Below are 22,089 nucleotides of genomic sequence, written 5' to 3'. Positions count from 1 at the left end.
AGCCACCTTGTGGGTACTGAGAATTGAACTTGCATTCTCTGGAAGAACAAGTGCTGGGCCAGCATGTTTTAAATTACTAGGAAGACTCTTGCAGGGCTCTCATGAATAAGCACTCTGACACTGGTGAGAGCAGAAGAGGGGAGAGTTATCAGTGGGCTGAAGCTGATAGGTCCTGAGAGGCCTCAATGCCAAGCCCAGTTGGTATTTTCATTTTATTCTCTAAAAACTCCAAGCTGGGCAGGCAAGCAAGATTTTACAGAAAGCATAAGTGGCAGCCATCAGGTTGTTAAGGGCAACAACCAATGGTTTCAGCTATTTTTCCAGGTCACTCTGTTCCAAGTAGCAGGTGAAGTCACACTTAGCGAATAGGCAGTACAAGCAGTGCTTTAAGTAAGTCACTAAATCAATCAATAATCCAGCACCTAATAGTTGGACTTTTCTACCTTATCCTACTCCAAGGCAGGTTAATTCTCATAGTGAGTCTAAGATCCAGTGGACACTTTGCACTGCAGCGCATCCCAGCTTGGGTTAGAAACACTTCAGGTGCTCAGTAGGCACACGTATCTGGCAGCATCACACTGAACAGCAGTAGGTTCAAGACTAGGCATAACAGAAAACTGTTAAATACATACTTCTAACTACTTCTCATATAAAGCTTTTATACAGGTTGTTGTTGGAGTAGAATGCATTTGTATCTCTTTTTTTGGAGTACATAATATTACACTGTAAGTATTTTGTTACATTGTGGTGTGATTCTCCACACAGACTATTACCACCATAGGCCTAAGGGTTAAGTAGATGCCACAATTTATTTAGCTGTTCCTTATTATAAACACATTCCTGGCTTCAGGTTCCAGACTGAATAAATAATCAGCGTAGTTGAGCAATGTCTTCTCATTCCCCTCTGATACTTGCTCCTAAGAAAAGTGGACGTCATTTTTCTCTTTCAGTAAGCCCTTTATTCCCACTTGTGCTTTCCTGTGCCCAGCTGGGAATTAAACCCAGGCCCTCACACATGCCAGGCAAATGGCCTACACTCAGCTACAGCACCAGCTGTTTTCAGTTTGAAGGCAGTTTCACTAAGTTGCCTAGGCTGGCCATGAATTTTACAATCCAGCTGCTTCCGTTCCTTGAACAGGTAGATTATAGGTCTGTGCCAACATAAGTCTGGGTAGTTGGCCCTTTTAAGAGCAAAGAGTTAACCTTTCAACTTGGACAAACAGAATCAGCAATTTAAAAAAATAGTATAAAAGTTTATGCAAATCTATGGTCGATCCCATTACATGGAACACTTAAAGACCCCTAGTATCCTTGCAACATTCCTCCATGCCTCTGCATCTGCTCCTGTCTCCAAGTACCTGTCCTGACTTCCTTCAGTGATGAGCAGAGATATGGAAGTGTAAGCCAAACAAACCCTTTCCTCTTTAAGTTGGTTTTGGTCAGGGTGTTTCATCCCAGCAAGACAAAGCCTAAGATACTATATGACTTAACATTTACTTGAATAGAATACAACATGCTGTAGACCTGTGATTTTCTCATTGTTGGATGGTAAGTCTTTCTACTTAGGGTCTCAAACACTGCTGGATCAATTCAAGTTCACTCTTAGCATCAGAAATCATAAACACACTGGATGCAAACAAACCTTAATGAGGAGCAGTTGACACTGAAGATAGGTGGCAGAGAAGTCAGCTACTCCTGCCAATTCAGACTGAAGCTCTCCAAGTCTTTGCAGATCTCTACAGTAAAAACAAAACCAGAAAACAAACACACACAAAAGAAAACCAACTCAGGTCAGATAGAGCAGAAGGATAAAGCCACAAATTATGTGAAGGTTAAGTCACAACTGTTTAACCATTTTACAGCTGGAAACTGGTCCAAGTGACAGATGACACACCAGTGCTGGGGTGCTCTGATGAAATCAGGCCACACATCTCTCAGCTACTATGGAAATCAATATGGCAGTTCCTTAGAAAATCAGTAATCAACTTATGTCACGACCCAGCTATATTACTCTTTGTATACCCCAAGGGACGCTTCATCCTACTACAAGGGCACTTGCTCAGCCATGTTTATTACGGCTTTATTCATAGTAGCCAGAAAGTGCAAATGATCCAGATGTCCCTCAACCAAAGAATGGATAAAGAAAATGTAGTATATTTACATAATGAAGTAATACTCAGCTGTTAAAAACAATGACATCATGAAATTTGCAGGCAAATAGATTCAACTACTAAAGACCATCCTGAGTGAGATAAGCCAGACCCAGAAAGACAAACATGTAAGGAGACATTAGCTGTTAAGTAAGGATAATAATGCTACAATCCTCAGACTCAGAGAGGCTAGGTAACGAGGAGGGGCCAAGGGGAACATAGCGATCTTCCTGATAAGGGGAATAGAACAGATTCTGGGGGTGGGGGTGCTGAGGGTGCGAGAGGATGGGAACAGGAGAAATCAGGTGAGGGAGGGGTTGGGGGTAAGAGGGACAGAGGAAGAGAGGACTGGAATTGGGGGATATTTAGGGGAGTGATATAGGAAACTAGTGCAGTAGTAGAACCCTCCTGAAATCTGTAAGAGTGACCTTAGCAAAGTCTCCTAGAAATGAGAGATACGACCTGAATTGAACATCTTCTATAACCAGACAAGGCTCCCAGCAGTGGACCAGGACATCAACCCAGCCACAAAACCTTCAACCTACAACCTCTCCTGTCCTCAAGATGTGCTAGGATAATGGTGGCACAGGACCTGTGGGAGTGGCCAACCATTTTCTGGCACAACTTGAAGCCCAGGCCACGAGAGGGAACCCACAGCTGACACTGCCTACACGGCCAGGAACCAGAAGCAGGACAGCCCAGAGACCCAGGATTCAGCCAAACATGACTGGCAAAAAAAAAAAAAAAAAAAAAAAAGTCAATAAAGATTGTAAGAAAAAATTGATAATGTTGCTTATGGTGCTGCACACCTTTAATCCCAGCACGTGGGGGGCAGACGCAGGCAGATCTCTCTGAGTTTGAGGTCTGTCTGGTCTACACAATGAGATCTAGAACAGCCAAGGCTATATAGAGAGACACTCTTAAAAACTTGAAAATGTTTTCAAAGTTCTATGGGTAAAAATATACAGGATTGGAGCGCTGTTCAGTGGGTAAAAGCATTTGTTGCTCTTGCAGAGAATCCAAGTTTGGTTCTCAGCACCCACGTGGCAGTTCACAACTCTCCTAAGCTGCAGCTCCAGAAAAGCAACAACATCTTGTAGCCTCCAGACGGCACCAAACACAAAGGTAGTGCACACATATACACATGCTGACAAAACACATATAAAAGATAAAATATGTAAAATATACATACATAAATACTCAGCCATTTTCCACTTTTAACTGAGCTCTGATTCTGTTCCAGAGAACATTACCCTCAGGTAGTGAGTTGGATCAACTAAGCCAACTGTTACATCCTAAGGAGGTCAGAGGCCATGATGTCTTCCTCTGTCGTGTCTCTCTCTCGGTACCTGGAGCTCACCTACTGACAGAGTCTGGGACCCTCCTGTCTTTGCCTCCAAAAGCCAGGATTATAGGCACATGCCCTGCCACTCCCACCTTTTCTTAAATGTGGGTACTGGTGATCCAAACTCAGGTCCTGCCACAAGGCAGTTTACCTACTGAGCCATTTCCCCAGCCCCTGCCTCATTATTTTTCAATGGCAACATAAAAATTCTACACATAAAATTGCCTAGGAAAGCTGAAAGTTTGGATCACCTGAGAAGCTATTTCAGGCATAGCAGATTAGTTTGTAGCCTGGACAAAATTGTCCATTGAACTAGCTAGCGCCTCACTTTAATCTCATGCTCAGTGGGCAGCATCATGATAATTAATGCTGCCTCCTAGACACCCTGCTGGTAGGAAGGAGGTGCCCACAACCAAGCCCAGAGCAAATATAGCCAGTGATTGAAGACATGGATGTCTATGCATAATATCGTCTCATGTGTTTGAGTGGTCTGCTCTGTCCTGAGGAGCCCAATCACATAGAAGGGAAGACCCCGGGTTATCCATGTCTATGAACTACAATTTTGGTGGCCAGCTAGTCTTTGCCATTCACTTCTCCAATGCATCTCTTCCAAGAAAAGTTCAGACCCATTCTACTTCTGAAGCAATACTGTCAGCAAGATTCTGCCCTCTGTTACTATTAAAAGAACACTGCCAAGCTGATCACACACTGCGTTCCTCCAGGTCTCATGTTAGTCTGCAGCCCCAGGAGTGTAGCCATGGTTCTCAGATTCACAGAACAGGCTATATCCTACCCAATTAGCTGTGAGAAACCTCAACTACTGACAGGCAAAAATGGAAACTGCTAGCCATGGGCAAAGTCCTCTATGTTCCAGCATGTCCTTATGTCCCTCTATGTCAGGAAGTGTTGGTCTAGACACACATTGTAAGACTGTGAGCCATTTAAAAAGATATAAAGATCACTTTCTATGTGTAGCTGTACTGCTGCTAGGTATTTCCTTACTTGAATTCATTTAATCCTTACAACATGAATTGTAGTTAATCTGTGTCTCGGAGCATGAAACCAAAGACCAACATTACCTGGTTTGCCCAAGATCACGGAATTAAAAAATGGCAAAACCAGGTCACAAACCCAGTCCTGTCTGACTGTAAAACCCTTTTCCTTATTCATTATCATATAATTCCCCATTTATTTTATTTATTTGTGAAATATATGAAGTATTAATGAAACAAACCAAACTAAAATACAGCTATATTGAACTATATTTCTACAATGTGATTTGGCAGGGCAAAAACACCCCCCTCAGAAGCACACACCAACGATCCTTGGTCCGGAAAGCTAAGAAACAGCATTTTTAAATATTAAAACTCAGCCAGGCTTAAACCCTTTAATCCCAGAACTCAGGAGTCAGAGGCAGGTGGGTCTCTGAGTTTGAGTCTAGCCTGGTCTACCAAGCTATGGCAGATGAGCCAGGATTACACAGAGAAACACTGTCACAAGCAAACCAGCAAACAGATCAAGCAAGCAAGCTAGTGTGGAGTGTACACTTGGGACAGAGGCAGGAGCATCAGGATTCGGGTGCAGCCTCCTTCCATATAAAGTCTGAGACCATTTTTAGCCACATGAAACTTGTCTCAAACTGAAAAAAGAAACAAAACAAAAACAAAAGAAAGTACAAATATATTGTGATTTTAAAAAGAAAAAAACCACGATTACAAAATAGCCCAAATTTGTTAATTTTTAATTGGTTTACATTTATTTATTATCTGGTTTTTGTGTGCCTCTGTTGGCATGGGTCACAACACAAATGTGGAAACAGAACACACATGAGGAGGTGAGAGGTCAAGTCTATGCCCCCCACTGGATTCTAGGGATAGATCTCAGATGGTCACATGGGTTCTAGGGATGGATCTCAGATGGTCACATGGGTTCTAGGGATGGATCTCAGATGGTCACATGGGTTCTAGGGATGGATCTCAGATGGTCACATGGGTTCTAGGGATGGATCTCAGATGGTCACATGGGTTCTAGGGATGGATCTCAGATGGTCACATGGGTTCTAGGGATGGATCTCAGATGGTCACATGGGTTCTAGGGATGGATCTCAGATGGTCACATGGGTTCTAGAGGTGGATCTCAGATGGTCACACGGGTTCTAGGGATGGATCTCAGATGGTCAGGTTTGGCAACAGCACCTGTACTTGATGAGCCATCCTGCCTGCCCTAAATTTGTTAATCTTTAAAATCACTATTAAAAATAGTTAAAAAACAAAAAACAAAACAACAACAACAAAGGAGCCAGGCCTGCAAGCACATTTTTAATCCCAGCACTTAGAAGGCAGAGGCAGGCTGATGTCTAGTCTACACAGCAAGTTCCAGAATAGGCAGGCTACATAACAAACCTTGTCTCAAGAACAAAATACTCTGGATGTCCAGATGCTCATGGCTCCACTTTCCTTCCAACCTCTTCTATGCTCTAAACATCAAAGTCAGACAGTGTTCTCTGGAATCTGAGCCACTCCTTCGGCCTTCGCATCTCCTTATGCTTTGACAGGAGGCTGGAGGGACTAAGCCTTAGTCCTTCTCTGCTATCCCTAGTCTGTGATGAGCTCTTCCCCTCCTTCACTTGGCGAACTTCTCATTCTTCCTTCACCACTTAGAGCAGTGGTTCTCAGCCCTCCTAAAGCTTCGGCCCTTCAATACAGTTGTGGTGGTCCCCAACCATAAAATTATTTTCATTGCTATTGCTACTTCGTAACTGTAATTTTGCTACTGTTGTGAATCACAATGTAAATCTCTGTGTTTTCCAACAGTCTTAGGTAACCCTTGTGAAGGGGTCATGACCCACAGGTTGAGTACCACTTAGTCAAACCCGCATTCTTTTTAATTTTATTTATTTATTTTTATTATTTTATTACTTATTTTTTACATTATTTATTTATTTACTTTTAACAAATGTTCCCAACAGGTAGTAGCATATGAAAAACCTCATGGGAATTTTTCTTTATGGTCATGTCCACAGCAAATGAGAGACTGCATTCTAAAAGCCTTGGTAATGACCATTATAAAAATAAGTAACATGAATGCCCCTTATTTGCCTTTCTTTTTATTTTGATTTATTTATTATTATGTCTAAGTACACTCACTGTAGCTGTCTTCAGATGCACCAGAAGAGGGAGTCAGATCTCATTACGGATGGTTGTGAACCACCATGTGGTTGCTGGAATTTGAACTCAGGGCCTTCGGAAGAGCAGTCGGTGCTCTTACCTGCTGAGCCATCTCTCCAGCCCCCTTACTTGCCTTTCTTATCTGTTCTTGGTTTAAAGACACAGTCATTGACAACTTCTAAGGTTTTTTTTTTTTTTTTTTTTTTTGGTTTTTTGAGACAGGGTTTCTCTGTATAGCCCTGGCTGCCCTGGAACTCACTCTGTAGACCAGGCTGGCCTTGAACTCAGAAATCCACCTGCCTCTGCCTCCTGAATGCTGGAATTAAAGGCGTGTGCCACCACGCCCGGCAACTAACACCTTTTAACAACTAAAAAATGGTAAATTTTGAAGCTGAGTGTGGTGGTGTATACCTTTGATGCCAAAACTTGGGATGCAGAGGCAGGTAGATCTCTGTGAGTTCAAAGCCAGTCTGATCTACAAAGTAAGCTGTAGGACAGTCAGAAGTATGTAGAGAAACTCTGTCTTAAAAACAAGTAATTTTTAAAGAAATTTAGGGATCATCTTTTTTTTTTCATGTACACACGTGTTTGTGTATATGCACATGCATACTGGCCAGGGGACCACCTTGGGTGTCAGCCATCCAGAGCACCATTTAGCTGTGTTGAACCAGTCTGCCTTTGGTCCAGAGCTCAGTAAGGTAAGACTGGCTGACCAACAAGACCTAGGGATCTGACTGTGTCCACCTCATCCACACTGGGCTTATAGGCAACACCCAGCCTTGTTATATGGTTCTGGGCATTGAGTTCAGGTCCTATTGCAAGCAGTTTGCCAACCATGCTATCTCCATCAGGCCAAACCACAGGATCATCTGCTCTAATCACTACATGACACTATTTCATATCCCACAACAGGAACTTCAGAGTCAGACAAGCTACATTCGCATTCTGGTCCTGACACATCTTGCAATGTCGATAAAGCAGAGTGGGCCTTTAAGTAGCTATTGCTCCACTGCTTCCCTTCCATGTTTCCCCACTGTCTAGATTACTCTCCTGTGAATGCACTCAAGCCAGAAGAAACACAAGGCCCAGGGGATTAGAACAGGGGTCTTGCCAGATCAAAGCCTATAAGAACAACTGCCACATGACTTGAGTTCAATTCCCAGGGCCCAAAGAGTAGAAAGAAAGAACCAATTCTTGCATGTTATGCTTTTATTTCCACATGAGGGATATAGCACCCGCAGACGCACACAGACACACACACAGAGACACACACACACACACACAGAGAAAAACATATTAAATAAAATATAAAAGAAAAAAACCACCAGCTCATGAAGACAATGCAACCCAGCAGGTATTTACTAAGACCTACTAACAGTACCACAGCTAAACAAACTAAACATGTTGGCTTGTTTTTATGCATTCTGCATTTGCTTTAGTGCCAACACAATAAACCGTCAAGGACAAGCCCTAAATGCTTAATTAGATGGGAATGAATCAGGAATCAAAGCTTATTTTCCTGGGCTTGGGGCCAGAAGCCTCTATTAGTGGCCTCCAAAACTACACACTATCATGGAGAAGGAGAAAAGAAAAACAGAGCTGAAGCCCACTTCACATAGCTACCAAGAGCAGTGGAACCCTGGCTCCCAGAGCTATGGCTGGCCCATAGTATACAAAAGCGTCAGCAAACTTGCTGGAAAAGGTTGGCAGGACACTATTTCCCATTATATGGGCCATGTTGTGCAGCAGAGCATCTTCCTAATAGAGCCACCATCACACAGACACTAGTCACCTAGAATACAGATCACTGACCCAGGTTCCCTAATGAGAGAGAGAATCATGTGACTGTTTCCAGTCAACACTATGGAAAACTGGAAGATACACCTTTTGGGACCTGTCTTTCAAAGTAAGAAATGCAGAATGAAGGCCTTTTCTTCTTCCCACAGGAAAAAATAGACTAGAAATAGAGATAGTGGGAAAACACAGACACAGACAGAAGACAGACCTAGGAAAAAATGAGCATGGACCTATGATGACCTTAGTCCTAAGGCTAAGGGAGGGTGAATCTGCTGTCTTACTAAACCATTGTTTCCCTGTGTGTCTGTCACTCATTTAACTAATATACAAGAAAGAAAGGATCAAAGAGTCTTTCTAACTCTTTCTTTCTGGTTTGCTTTTTTTTCTCCTGAAACAGGGTTCTCTGTGTAGCCTTGACTGTCCTGGAATGTGATCTGTAAACCAGAATGGCTCTGAATTCAGAGATTCACCTGCCTTTGACTCCCAAGTGCTAGGACTAAAGGCACGTGTTCTTTGTAACTATTTCTATTTCTATTTGCAGTACTCTTTGACTCATGAATGCAAACAGCATTAAAAAATAATAAACCTACTACAATCTCAAGGGTAAAGGCCAACAATCAGAAATGAGAGGAATTCAAAGCTATCAGGCCGAGCATGAGAGAATGCTAGCTCTCAGAGGAAGCAGACAAAGACTGCTTACCTGATGGTGAATTCCAGCAGCTCTTGGGCCCCCTGAGGATCTAGGTGCTGAACACTATACACCCTTTCAAGGCTCTGCTGCAGGAACTGCTGGGAAGGATCTTCATGAGGGGTGATGTTAGAGGGGACAGTGGAGGACACCAGTTTTCTCCCTGGTAACTAAGAAAATAGTGGAACAATAGTATCAGCAAAAACTGTGGCTCAATTTATGCACACACTCTCTCTCTCAGATGCACAGAGAGAGAGAGACAGACAGACAGACAGACAGACAGACAGACAGACAGAGACAGAGAGAGAGAGAGAGAGAGAGAGAGAGAGATCAGAAGTCAGAAGTCAGAAATGGGCAGGAGGGGAGGAACACAAGGAAAAAAGGCTAGGAAAGGCAGACACAAATATAAATGAGAATGCTAGCATGACCCACCCAATAACATGGTAGGAAAAAAGAGAATATATTATATTTCTGTTGCTGAGCATAGAATAAAACTAAGAGTTAGTCTGTGTGTTACAATTATTTTTAAGACTTGTGTTTCATTTAACAAGCAAGTGATAAATTTATTCCCAAATAAGTTTAGGAAGCATGCTATAAAATGTTTTATATGAGGGTAATTGTAATTCCTGTTTTAATTGTTAGAAGAAGTTACTAAGAAAGAGATGGAGGGCCAGTGAGATGGCTCAGTGAGTAAAGAAACTCACCATCAAGCCTGAGGACTTGAATTTGTCCCTGAGACCTACATGGTGGGAGAGAGGCAACTCCCAAAACATGACCTGCACATATGTATGTGCCTTGGCATCATGTACCCACTGCACAGACACAATCACATGGTAGAGATAACTGACTCCCACTAGCTGACCTCCATCCACATGCATGCCACAGCACATGCATATCCCCTCTGCACACATATACACAAACTAGCATGGTTCAAGACACAGGAAAGCATACAAGCTTTAAAATCAGACATTTCGAGCATTCAAGGCAGATCTATTTGATAAATATCACAAGTTTACCCTTAGTCTAAAATGTAATCTATTGTTTAACATGCTATAACTAAGAATCAGACACACTAGTACAGACTGATAGGCCGGTGTCCTTGATTGATTCAGCGCAAAGACAGAGAGAAAGAGAGAGGTGAAGAAGAGAAAGGAGAGGGAGGAAGGACGGGAAGGAGGAAACGGTGGGGGAACCTGACCACAGAAGCTGGAGCACAGGAAGTCACACAGAGCAGCACTACTGCAATCCCAGCACTGTGGAGACAGACTGAGGCAAAAAGCACTGCAAGTTCAAGGCCAGCCTATTTTGTCAAAGTAAAAATGTTTGAAGTACAGAACAACAAAGCCCAAGATAAAAAAGAATGGGTGGATAGACATATTACCATAAACTAGACAGTCTGCAGAGTGCTATTTAATAACCACTGAGCACCAAAGCTCAACAAAGCAAACTTCTTTCAACATACCCTCAAGGCAGGAACAAGATGAGAAAGGCTGTCTCGGAGGTAGGCATAGTGCCTGAGGGTGTGGTCTGAGAAGAGTGCTGGCATTGTAGGACAGGTCTTAGCAGCATTGAAGATAAGAACTAAAACTGCAATGTCTGATACGTAAGAGAGTTAAGTGGACTTAGAATATAAAAGATTAAGGTTTACCTATATAACCTGTCATTTCGCTTCCTGTTTCCAAAGTTCCCATTAAAGAATCACAATTTGCCAATAATCACAAAATTAGGGCTGGAGTCCAGTTGCTGAGCGACTGCCTGACATGTAAGCAGCCCTGGGTGCAATCCTGAGAACCACTGGGGCATGCCAGCAACCTCAGGTCAGAGCACTCAGGAATATCAGGAAGTCAGGCTCAACATGGGCTACATAAAATCATTATGCCTAAACTAATGAACAAACCCAACACACTGTGAGGGTCAACAGGACTAAGGGAGAATGCAATGGTCTCCTTGTATTCACGTGTTTGGATGGCTATGTTTGAATAGTGATCCCTAAAACTCATGCTGCATCTGAATCTAGGTACGGAGCAAGAGGAACCTAGGGGGCATGAGGATGTACTGGTGTGAGTGTAGTTCCACTGCTGGAAAACCATCCAGTCTCATGTCATGCTTCATGAGAAAACCAAAACCCACCCAAGTTTAACTAGAAGCAGTGAGCACGCACTACCCCCGGCTAGCACCTCCCTCAGGCTGCAGGTCCGAGTAAGCATGGTTCAAGACACAGGAAAGCTTTAAAATCAGACATCTCAAGCGTTCAAGGCAGATCTATTTGAGCTTCTGCTTCTTTCTTTGTTGTGGTGCAGGAGGAGGAAGAGCCTGGCCTGTATTATTCAAGCCCATCCATGCCCTCTACCACCAAGCTACATTAGCAGCCTCTTCCCCTACACCAACCTTAAAAACTAAACAAACAAACAAACAAAAAACAGTTTCCCAATGTATCTTAGATGTAGGCCAGGCTTGCCTCAAACGTCCGCAGCAGCCCACAGGTGGACGGCATAACATCTGGCTGCAGATCTGATTTTTTCTGAGTTACTTAAAACTCAATTTTGTCTAAATTAAAAAAAAAAAACAAAACAAAACCCTCTTCCTCTCTCCTTCCCCTCCTAAGGTTGTGTGGCAAGTCATAATAAATTGTACAAAATATATAATGAATATGTGCAATGTATGAAGAGGTAAATAAAAGGTAGTAGTAATATCTGTTGCTATTAAACAGCAAAGATGAATTATTATGAAAACAATGTAAGCTGGGAACAGCCACCAGAGTCCTTCTGACATACTACAGCAACAAAAGGAAACACTTTAAGTGAAGTTCAGACCACTGAAGAATCCCGTTCTCTGCTAAGACAGCAGCGCCCATCTGAACTAAGCATAGAGGATACAAGCTGGATCGTCCATGTCTGGTTCAGCAGTATCAAAAAATGGGTGCGTGCTCAAGAGCTCTGGCACCAGAGGAAGCACGAGGGTCGGATGCCGGCTGCCCAGAAACTTCAAGCACCTGAAACAAACCAACAGGAACCATATCAGTAAATCAATAAGTGCAGGGACTAGATCAGAAAGCCTGGTTTGGTATGGAAACTCATAATTACCCACTTTGCACAACACTACAACTTCAAGTAAGTCATCCGATTCCTCAGAACTCGGCTAGTTCACTGCAAATGGCTATCACGAAATTAGAAGAGCTCAAATGCAGATACTCGTTGGTTTTTGTTTGTTTGCTTTATGAAAGTTCACTGTCTTCAGACACCCCAGAAGAGGGCATCGAATCTCATCACAAATGGTTGTGAGCTGCCATGTGGTTGCTGAGAACTGAACTCAGGACCCCTGGAAGAGCAGTCAGTGCTCTTAACCGCTGAGCCATCTCTCCAGGCCCCAGATTACTGGTTGTTTAACAACAGCCAGTTCCTCCATCTTCCTTGCCAAGAAAACTAATTCCTCGGTACCAGGAAAACAGTGAGGCGCTGCTTTGCTATTGGGTCAGCCCACCCAGCATTCACATCACTTCCGGCAGCTGGTTTGCTAGCAGTCAAGTAACTCAGCTCTGGTAAATGGAGCAAGACAAGTCTGCTGGGGAGCTGCTCAGCAATGGCGCTCTGAGCACATAAAAAGAAACGCATGAAGGGAACACCCCTTCCCTGGGGTCTTTAGACGCTCTCTTATGAAGCAACCATCTCGCAGCTCTGAGGAGAAAGCTAGGAGAGGTCAGCATCCAGGACTCTCACTCTGACAAGCTGGTCAATCCTGAACATTTTATCATGTATTGTTATGTAAAAATTAGATGTATTATTTAAGATGATTTGAGACATATTTTTTTTAACTTGTAGTCAAAATAACACAACTGATATCCTACAGGATGTCCTGAAACTATGTAGCCTTGAGCAGGTTGTTTATAAAATAGGATTTAAATGAGAAAAAAAAAAAGCAAAGTACTTAGGAATGTTATTAGTTAGAACTCAGTAATAATTAGCTACTATAGTAAAAGTGAAGGGCTTTTCCGAGCTTTGCAAACCTACACAAGTGAGGCAATTCTGTTTCTTAAGCTCTGGCTTAGAAGTGTAAGTAGCCTGGCTCCACTGAATTACAAAGGGGGCTGAAGAGGAGGTAAAGAGCTTGAAGCCTGTGGACAGAAACCCTGAGCACACATACAAACATCAAACCACAACACTGGACACTTTGTGCCTGCAGTCCTGGCACTTAGCAGACTGAAGTGGGCTGATTCCTGGGAGCCTGTTGGCCACATAGTCCAGATAACAAGCTCTGGATTCTGTAAGAGACCTGGTCTCAAAAAATAAAAGGCTCGAAGAGATGGCTCACTGGTTAAGAACACTGGCTGCTCTCCCAGATCATGCAGGGTTTCATTCCAGCAGCCACATGGTGCCTTACAATCATCTGTGATTCCAGTTCCAAGGGTTTTAAGGCTCTCTTCTGGTCTTCAAGGGCATCAGCCATGCAAGTGGTACACAGGTACACATACAGGCAAAACACCCATACACATAAAACAATTTTTAAAAATTAGGTAAAGTGGAAAGCAACACAGAGGAAGCTACCCAACACTGACACACACACACACACACACACACACCCTCACACCTCCCTTCACACAAGAAGAAATGTAAGTGTTAAAGTCTGCTCTTATTAGCCAGCTAAGGCAGCAGTAACCAGCACTGTAGGTAATAAGAAGCTGAATTTGACACTTTTCACACTCCAGATCAGATAGTGTGCAGCTGATAGGACTTCAGTGACAGGCCAGCAGAAGAGAGAAAGCATAAGGAGCAGGCTTTGTTAAGAGCATCTGTCTTACACCTGGCTTTGACTACCAGCACCCACACTGTGGCTCACAACTATCTCTAATCTAGTTCCAGGGGATCTGACACCATCTTCTGACCTCCTTGGGCACCAAAACCACTCAAGATGCATATACACACATGTAGGCAAATCCTCCTACACATAAGATGAAATAAATCACCAAAAAACCCAAAAAGTTTTCAGCGAACATTTACTTAAAACAAAACAAACAAAAAACAGGAAAGTACTTTTCAAGGCTAGCTTCTGCCTCCCGAATGCTAGGATTAAAGACCAGCATGCCCAGCCTTACCTTCTCTTTCTCAGCCCTTTACCCGCTCTGCCTCCCGGCACACTGTAAAGGCTGCAGTTTGCAGTGGGTTTGGCTGGCTTTATTTTCTCTGCTTATATTCAGAACCCAGGTAGGAAAAGCAATTAAGCAGGTCCTTCTGGAGATCTACACAGCAGAGCCTCTCTAAAACTAGACTTCATTTCTAAATGTTCTGACTTTTTTTTACTATCTTGTCCAACCTTCCTATCTATGTATTCCCTACCTCTCTATCCTCTGCAAGCTGAGAGTGGACTCCATGAGCTAAGCCATTTTTTTTTGTTTTTTTTTTTTAAGATGTATTTTATTTATGAATACACTGCGCCCAGGTTCTAAAGTCAAGGTGAAACTGAGGGCTACACCTAGTCTAGGACGATCCACCAAATAATGTGCGCGCTACAGTTTTCTTTTGACGAGACTTAGTAATGAGGTAAACGTCCTTACTTCCATATGGAGTCCCTGTCAGTAGGGTACTTGGTTAGGTTTTTTAGAAGCTCCACCAGTGCAAGATGAATCCCTTCTTTGGTTGAGACATTAGTGCAGCATAAGAGTTCATGAAGAGCCTCTCTAATATCCCTGGATGAATCCTTTGCAGAAGAGAAAAACAGAAAGGTAAAAATTAGCAACAGGGATTCATGTTCCACACACCGTTCCCTTCTCCATGACCACGTGTCCATTTAGGCTGTGCATATGAAAAAAATATTTAGAAATTTGCTAGCTAAAATCCCTGGGAAAGACCTCATTTTATTGATCTAAGAAGGGGCCTTGCCTCTTTCTATTCTTTCTCTTCTTCTTCCTGGTTTTATTTATTTAGTTTATTTATTTTTTGAGACTTTACTCTGTAGCCTTGGTTGGCCTAGAGTTTGTTATGTAGACCAGGCTGGCTTTGAATTAAAGGAAAGCACCACCACCTCACCTGGCTTCTCTCTGGTTTGTTGTTGTTGTTTGTTTGTTTGTTTGTTGTTTTTGTTTTGAGGCAGGGTCTCACGCTGTCCAGGTCCAACTGGTACTATGTAGCGAGGACATAGGATGGCCCTGAACTCCGATCCTCCTGCCTCCACTTCCCGAGCACTGGGATTACAGCTCTGCCCCACCCTGCCCACCCCCTTTTGCTCTTTAACCTTCCCTTTTCCCTGTGTCTGAATCTTTTACCTCAATGTCTGAGTTATCAGTGGCTGACAACTATGAAAAGAGCAGGCTGTGCTGTGGTGGTCTCACACACTTGTAGTGCCAGCACTTGGGAAGCAGAGGCAGAAGGATTACAAGTTGAGGGCAGCCTAAATACATAACAAGACCCACGCACACACAAAAGAAGAGGAACAGCTTTAGAAAAAAAAATCAAAGACTACTAGGATGAGTTGAATATTTTATAATCAAAAGGATCAAAAACCATAAAGGCCTTAGAGTAGAATGCTTAAAAACAGCCCAGAAGTCTGTGTGGCCAGATAACACCAACAAATGAGATGTGGGTTGCATGAGCTCCACAGCCCTCCCGCACAATGTGACAGCACACTTCAGCCATTTGTCTTCCTGACACACAGTCCTCTTTGGTCTCAGAATACAAATTACTCACAACAGACCTAATCTCTGCCCTTCTGCCTGCAATGTCTGTCCGCCTCACACTGCCAACAATTCTTGCCACACTAGTCCTAGTTCCTTCTCGTTTTGAGTTCAACTTTAGATTCCTTAGATCTGACTGCTGCACTCCCTGACCGTAAAGAGCCAGGCTCCCCTGACAGACCCTTATGGTATCTCCCTCAAGCTGTGTGCACATTTCATTTTACTACTGTGCCTTTCTAATAACTACTTCTGACTCCCATGAGACTGCGAGGTTCATGAGAGCAGATCACAGCTGTCACTCACTATTACAGCCTTTCTTACAGCAGGGCCTGGCACAGGACAGACAGAAATACTAAAGACAACAGGTAAAAGGAAAGACCAAAGAAAGGACTAATAGCTTACTCAGATCTGTCTGACTCCAAACCCTGCCAACTTAACCATAAGATGATGCATCATGTATAAGCGAATCTCCATGCTGACCATGGAAGCTATAGTGATGTCCTGGAGAAATAATGTTCAATCTAGCAAGAAAGCAATTTTAATTTATGTATTTCTTAAGTGCTATATAAATGCCAGTTATATAGCTATCCTGTGCAGATTTGTTTTAGGAAATATTGGCTAAGCATTCACTATGACTAAGTCACTAGGTTGAGCCCGAAAAGAACATGATGAAAGTCATCCCATAGTAACTCTACTTATAGAGTTAATGATCTCATTAGGGGGATAGAACAAACAGATAACCCTGAGAGACATGATAAAAGAGGAAAAATAAAGAGGAGACATATAAGATTGGTATTTAATATGCATCAAATGATGGACAGAACAGAACAATCTGGTATAAATTTCAAAAAGGTTTCAAGAATGAGAAATGCTGAAAGACAGACAAGGCCATGTCAAATTCTCTTCACAAAATCCTCCAACAATGTTCCAGAAAGCTTAGTGGATGATTCAGTCACCTGTCCCCTGACTTCTCCACTTTCTCACTAAGCTGCAAACTGAACTGAAATTCTTACCATGTTGACCCTTGGCCTTGCCAGGAACAGTTTTTTACCTGCTGTCCTTTAAGCAGCATGACTAACTGGATGACGTATCATTAGGTCTCCCACATGTCTAGACAGTTTAGCTTATGGACAAGATCTGTCACCATCTGAAACTGTTTCCTTTCTTGAGACTATAATTATGCTCAATGAGAATGGGTATCTGGTTTTGACACAATATTTCCAATCCACTGACAGTACTTGATGAATAATCAAATTCTCTAGGTAGGACAGTATCTCAGCATAGTCCAAAAAAGAAATTCGAGCTGGAAGGACTAGCTGGCTAAGGTTCAAAGCAAAGGCGGTAACACAGTAAATGTAAGAAAGCTGTGATCAGCAGAGTGGAAAATAGTTTGTATGTCTGAATTCCTGGAATATCTGAGTGGAAGAGCTAATATACTGTGGAGAGAAACAGAATCTACCAAGTGAACAGTGGCAGTTTTCTAAGCAGAGGGGACAACGACAGGGATGGCAACGTAGTAAGGAAAGGCATGAAGACACAGAAGTGAGTATAGGATGAAATTCAAGGTCAGGAACCAGGACACAGAAAGCTAAAACTACAGGCCAACGGCTCAAGTCTGTAATGCCGTCACTGAGGAGGTTATAGGAAGAGGACGGTCTTAGGTTCAGGGCTAGCCTAGGATGCAATGAGTTCCAACCAGTGTGAGGCACTGTCTAGACAACAAAACAAAACAAAAACAAACTAAAAAGGAGAGAGACTATCTATGACAAATGGCACACAGCATAAATATGCCTTCTTAGAATTACCAACTTATTTACAAATAAAGATGTGATTTCAGGAAAATTTTTAAAAATGCTATGGAACTCAGTGCTCAGAAAAAGTGGTAAGGACCCTCTTAAAAGAATGCAGCAGGAGGGGCTGGAGAGTTGGCTCAGTGCTTAAGAGCACTGGCTGCTCTTTCAGAGGACCTGATTCAATTGCCAGCACCCACATGGCAGCTTACAACTGTCTGTAACTCCGGTTCCTGGGGATCCAACATCCTCACACAGACATAAATGCAAGTAAAACTCCAATGCACACAAAAGATAAATAAGTAATTTTTTAAAAAAAAGAAACTGTACATCTTAAGAAAAAAAATGCAGCCAGAATCTGAAATAATTATGCTAATAGTGAGGCATCAGATTTGTTCTTCCTTTGATGGGTGTTGGTGGGGACTGATGCCAGATCCCATTTATTAACAGTGAGACTCCAACATCAGCCCCTGCAAGTGGATCCAGACACATCAGAAAAATAACCCAAGAACATGAGTTCTACAGCCTAGGAAGTGAGACTCTGTATTGACTATGTGACCTCAGACAATTATTTCTCTGTAAAACCTCATGGTGGGAAGAACTGAAGACTAAGACCCTTTCCTGCTAAATGGAATAAAAAGGAAGATGGGAAAGGCTTCTTCACCATGTGTCTGCTACTTTACCACAGGTACTTCCCACCCTCCCTCCGGTCTTCAGCTGTATGCTACCACCGCTATGAACACCGCATACTTCTGTCTCCCTGACTCAGCTGGCCCAAGCTAGACATTCTTTTTATTCCCTTCCTTGGTCACAGCCATAGCAAGCTGATTCATATTGCTCACTAATATCCAGCTCCACTTTGGGGAGAAGAGGGTAAGATGGCAGAACTGTGCTGTCTGATGATTTTAGGGGAGACAGCCTCATAGGTACCTGATGAAGAAATGAATGACCAGCTAGAAACACTCACCTCTAACACAGCCAGGACAGTGTCAAGCTGATCTTCTCGGAGGGTGATATTGTTAGAGATTTTTCTCATGGTGTGTATGGACTGCAGACGCACTTCCTCAATTTCATCATTGAACATGTCAACTAGAAAGTCAAGGCACTTTTCAGCAAAAGAGGGCGAAGACTGGGCTAGCATGCACAGAGCCTCCACAGCAGCAATGCGAACCTCTGCAACATGAAAAACAAAACAAAAGCCCAAATTAAACTGAACACTACACTAGAGCCATAAAAAACATGGATTTCATCTCACTTGGGCTGTTTTCATTCCCTGCTCTTCTCGCAGTCTACAGATTCTCCCTGGAGCATCTCCTTCCTGTTCCCATTACACTGATGCTTAATATGGGCCTTTTGTCCCTCATCTTATCCACATGGGTGTGATGACGCAGCTGCCTAAGTTTAGTGAATTCCTGGAAATGGTATTGCCTTATTTCAGTATCCAACTACATGAAAATACATTTAGATGTCAGATGGTAAATAACTGACCACTATCAAGACTGAACAAAGACTTGGAAGAATGAATTTACTTGCCTCAAAGTCAATAAAGGAAGAGAAAACATCAGCCCCACACCAGCAACGCAGGCTAGCATCACACAATGTGTGCTTGTGGGACATGCTGCTCCAAGAAGACAGGTCTCAGAGCGGGCTGCAGTGATCTCGTCACCAATTCATGCCAGGCCTGCTAGGAAGTAACAGGCCAACTGAGCAAAACCTCAACTCTCAACTGAACTTTTCTAGGTTGAAAACAACACAAAGAGAAGGGAAAGGAAACGGAAAAGGAGGAAGAAAGAGCGAAACGGGAAGATACACATAATGGGGAAGGGGTTCAGAGGGACACCGTAGAAAAACTCCAGCATCATAAAGCTTATGTGGAACCAGAAAAGCTTGCAAGGAATGACTGGACAGGTGTGGTGATGCACATCTTCAATCCCAGCACTGAGGAGGCCGAGGCAGGGAGATCTCTGAATTCAAGACTGACCTAGTCTATATAGCAAGTTCTAGGCCAGCCAGGGATATACAGCTAGACTCCATTAGACAGACTGGCAGGCAGGCAGGCAGACAGACAGACAGACAGACAGACAGATGGATAATATGACACAACACTTTCCCCAAAGGCCAAAGGAAGATAGAAGAAAGACTTTCTGGTCACAAACACTTGAATTTAAATCTTACTATCTAAGTACCTAAATTAGTTTTTGTTTGTTTGTTTTTTTGGTTTTATGAGACAGGGTTTCTCTGTGTAGCCTTGGCTGTCCTGGAACTCACTCTGTAGACCAGGCTGGCCTCGAACTCAGAGATCCGCCTGCCTCTGCCTCCTGAGTGCTGGGATTAAAGGCGAGCGCCACCACGCCCAGCTTCTAAATTAGTATTATTAATATGTCTCTTTATTACTAAGTGCTTACTATAAAAAGATCAAGTATCATGCCAAGTACTTTATGTATACAGAATCTCATTTAATTTTTACAGCTAAGAAAAATGTTTATTATTATCATCCCGACTTTATAGAAATGCTGAAATGTGAATTTAACCACTGTATTATACTCTTTGGACCTTAGCCTCTCCTTCATAGTAGGTACTTTACATGGCTATTGCAAGGCTAAATGAAAAGATGCACTTTATAAATTGTATTTTCATGAGTGATATCAGTGTGAGAGAGAGAGATCCAAGGGCCAGGGCACACGAGTGGAGGTAAAGGACAATGCTGGAGTCAGCCCTCTCCTCCCACCTTTTATGTGGGTTCTGGAGATCTCAGGACTCAGTGCTCAGGTCTCCAGACCTGCGCAGGAAGTACCTTTACCTGCTGAGCCACCTGGCAGGGGCAGGTGATGCACACAAAGCAGAGTATATGGTATATTACAAAGCATACTTACCATACATCTCATCTTCCAACCCATGAACAAAGGCTCCACACGCTCCTGACTCTATCAGGTTCACGGCCCCCGTGTCTATTTCTTCCTTGGGAGCATCATCTCCCCATTTCCTGCCACTGGAAAACTCCCCCGAACTGTAAAGTTCCTTGGCACGCTCATGTGCAGTGCGTTTCCTCTGTAGAAGATGACAGCAATTACTATTTGCAAGAGAACAGAGAGCAAGTAAGCAACAAACTGCTCTTGAAGACAACTCGACGTTGAGGGCAGAGAGATGCAAACCCAACTTAAAATGAGACAAAGGTTCCCAAGTCTCTAACAGCTCCAGTAAGCTGACTGGACAGGGACTATGCTTACCAGTAAGCATAGGGAAAGAAGAGCCTGGGAGGCAAACAAGAGCAGTGCCTCTTCAAATACTGTCTCAATAGAAAATATACCCAGTCTAAAAACAACTGTTTTTTCAGTCTCATTAGAAACCACTGTTGTGCCAGTGGTGGTGACACCCACCTTTAACCCCAGCGCTTGGGAGGCAGAGGCAGGTGGGAGGGAGGGAAATATAGCAACTATACTCAGGTAACCTTCTAGTAGCTCACCTAGGGAGTGCACAGTGATGAGCAGTAGATACCCAGCACACTGAAAGGTATGGTTCTCATCCTATCAATAACTGCCACTCTGCTTCATACAGTAATTCTTAAACATCTTAGAAACGAGCCCATGACTCATGGATGGTCATTTCAGAAGCAACAATGGATCCAAGTATCAGTCTATAAGGACGTGGGTCATGTCCCACATCACAGGCTGCACCTTGCAATGTGTCTTGGAAACCAGAGTTGCTCATCTCCTCTCATTCACCACACGTCCTTCCTTACTCTTCCCCCTAGTCTACCAAAAACACAAATGCCAACTTGAACCAAGCAAAGCTTCATAGCACTGTTTATAACACACATACACCAACCCCAGAACCATTCTGTAGGATGTATCTTATGGAATAACTCAAAAAAGAAAAGGTCTCAAAGGACGCCAAGATAATGTGCTTTCTGTGTTTACAGTGGTGAGAAGTCAGGAGAATAGGAGCCTAGCACAGTGAAAAGGCTCCAGGGTGAGAGCACAGGTACCTAACAATGTATACAGTCACTAAAGACACTAAGGATATACTTACGGCTTGAAACACACATTTAAAAAGCTACAGAAGATACCAAAATTGCTAAAGCTACTGGGACTATATTAGTAAGCGATTTTCTCCTATATTTATAAAAAATTCAATAACTGTTATAAACTTATATTTAAAAACTAAGGTACTAACAATGAGTGCACCCATTACTTTAGGTCATACTTCATCTTGCCAACCACATTCAAGAGCATCACAGTCAATGTCTAAGGCACTCCCCAGAGGCACCTGGTTACTGTCACTGTCCAGACGAGGGGGTCACTCTTCCACTCACTCAATGGGAGCTGTACTAAAAAGGGGTTCCACCATGTCACACAAAATACCAGACTGCCATAGTTTATAAGGAACAGAAAGTAAATACTACCTCTTGCTTAACACAACCTTTGCAAAGTATTTTATTACAGAATGAAATTCATGATGTAGCTTGTAATTTGGTTCAAGTTACTATAA

General features: G+C 42.9%; 1 protein-coding gene and 1 pseudogene across 4 annotated transcripts in view; both read right to left on the bottom strand.

Annotated features, from left to right (window-relative positions):
• The window catches only part of Ints4 (integrator complex subunit 4), a 60,448-nt gene that overhangs the window by 13,034 nt on the left and 25,325 nt on the right, over positions 1-22,089 (bottom strand). For all 4 annotated transcript variants that reach the window (XM_006507179.3, XM_030241963.1, NM_027256.2 and 1 more), the window contains exons 10-16: positions 20,475-20,649; positions 18,569-18,774; positions 14,696-14,838; positions 12,024-12,139; positions 10,610-10,743; positions 9,160-9,317; positions 1,643-1,736 (exon numbers count right to left, since the gene is read on the bottom strand). In XM_006507179.3, the coding sequence (XP_006507242.1) occupies positions 1,643-1,736; positions 9,160-9,317; positions 10,610-10,743; positions 12,024-12,139; positions 14,696-14,838; positions 18,569-18,774; positions 20,475-20,649 (1,026 nt within the window). The remainder of the gene's footprint in view (positions 1-1,642; positions 1,737-9,159; positions 9,318-10,609; positions 10,744-12,023; positions 12,140-14,695; positions 14,839-18,568; positions 18,775-20,474; positions 20,650-22,089) is intronic.
• Positions 6,449-6,557, bottom strand: Gm24412 (annotated as a pseudogene).

The sequence above is a fragment of the Mus musculus genome, chromosome 7 (genome assembly GCF_000001635.26).
Source record: "Mus musculus strain C57BL/6J chromosome 7, GRCm38.p6 C57BL/6J".
Taxonomy (NCBI): Eukaryota; Metazoa; Chordata; class Mammalia; order Rodentia; family Muridae; genus Mus; species Mus musculus.
The sequence above is the reverse complement of the archived record's forward strand: the minus strand, read 5'-3'. Positions and strand labels throughout refer to the sequence as shown.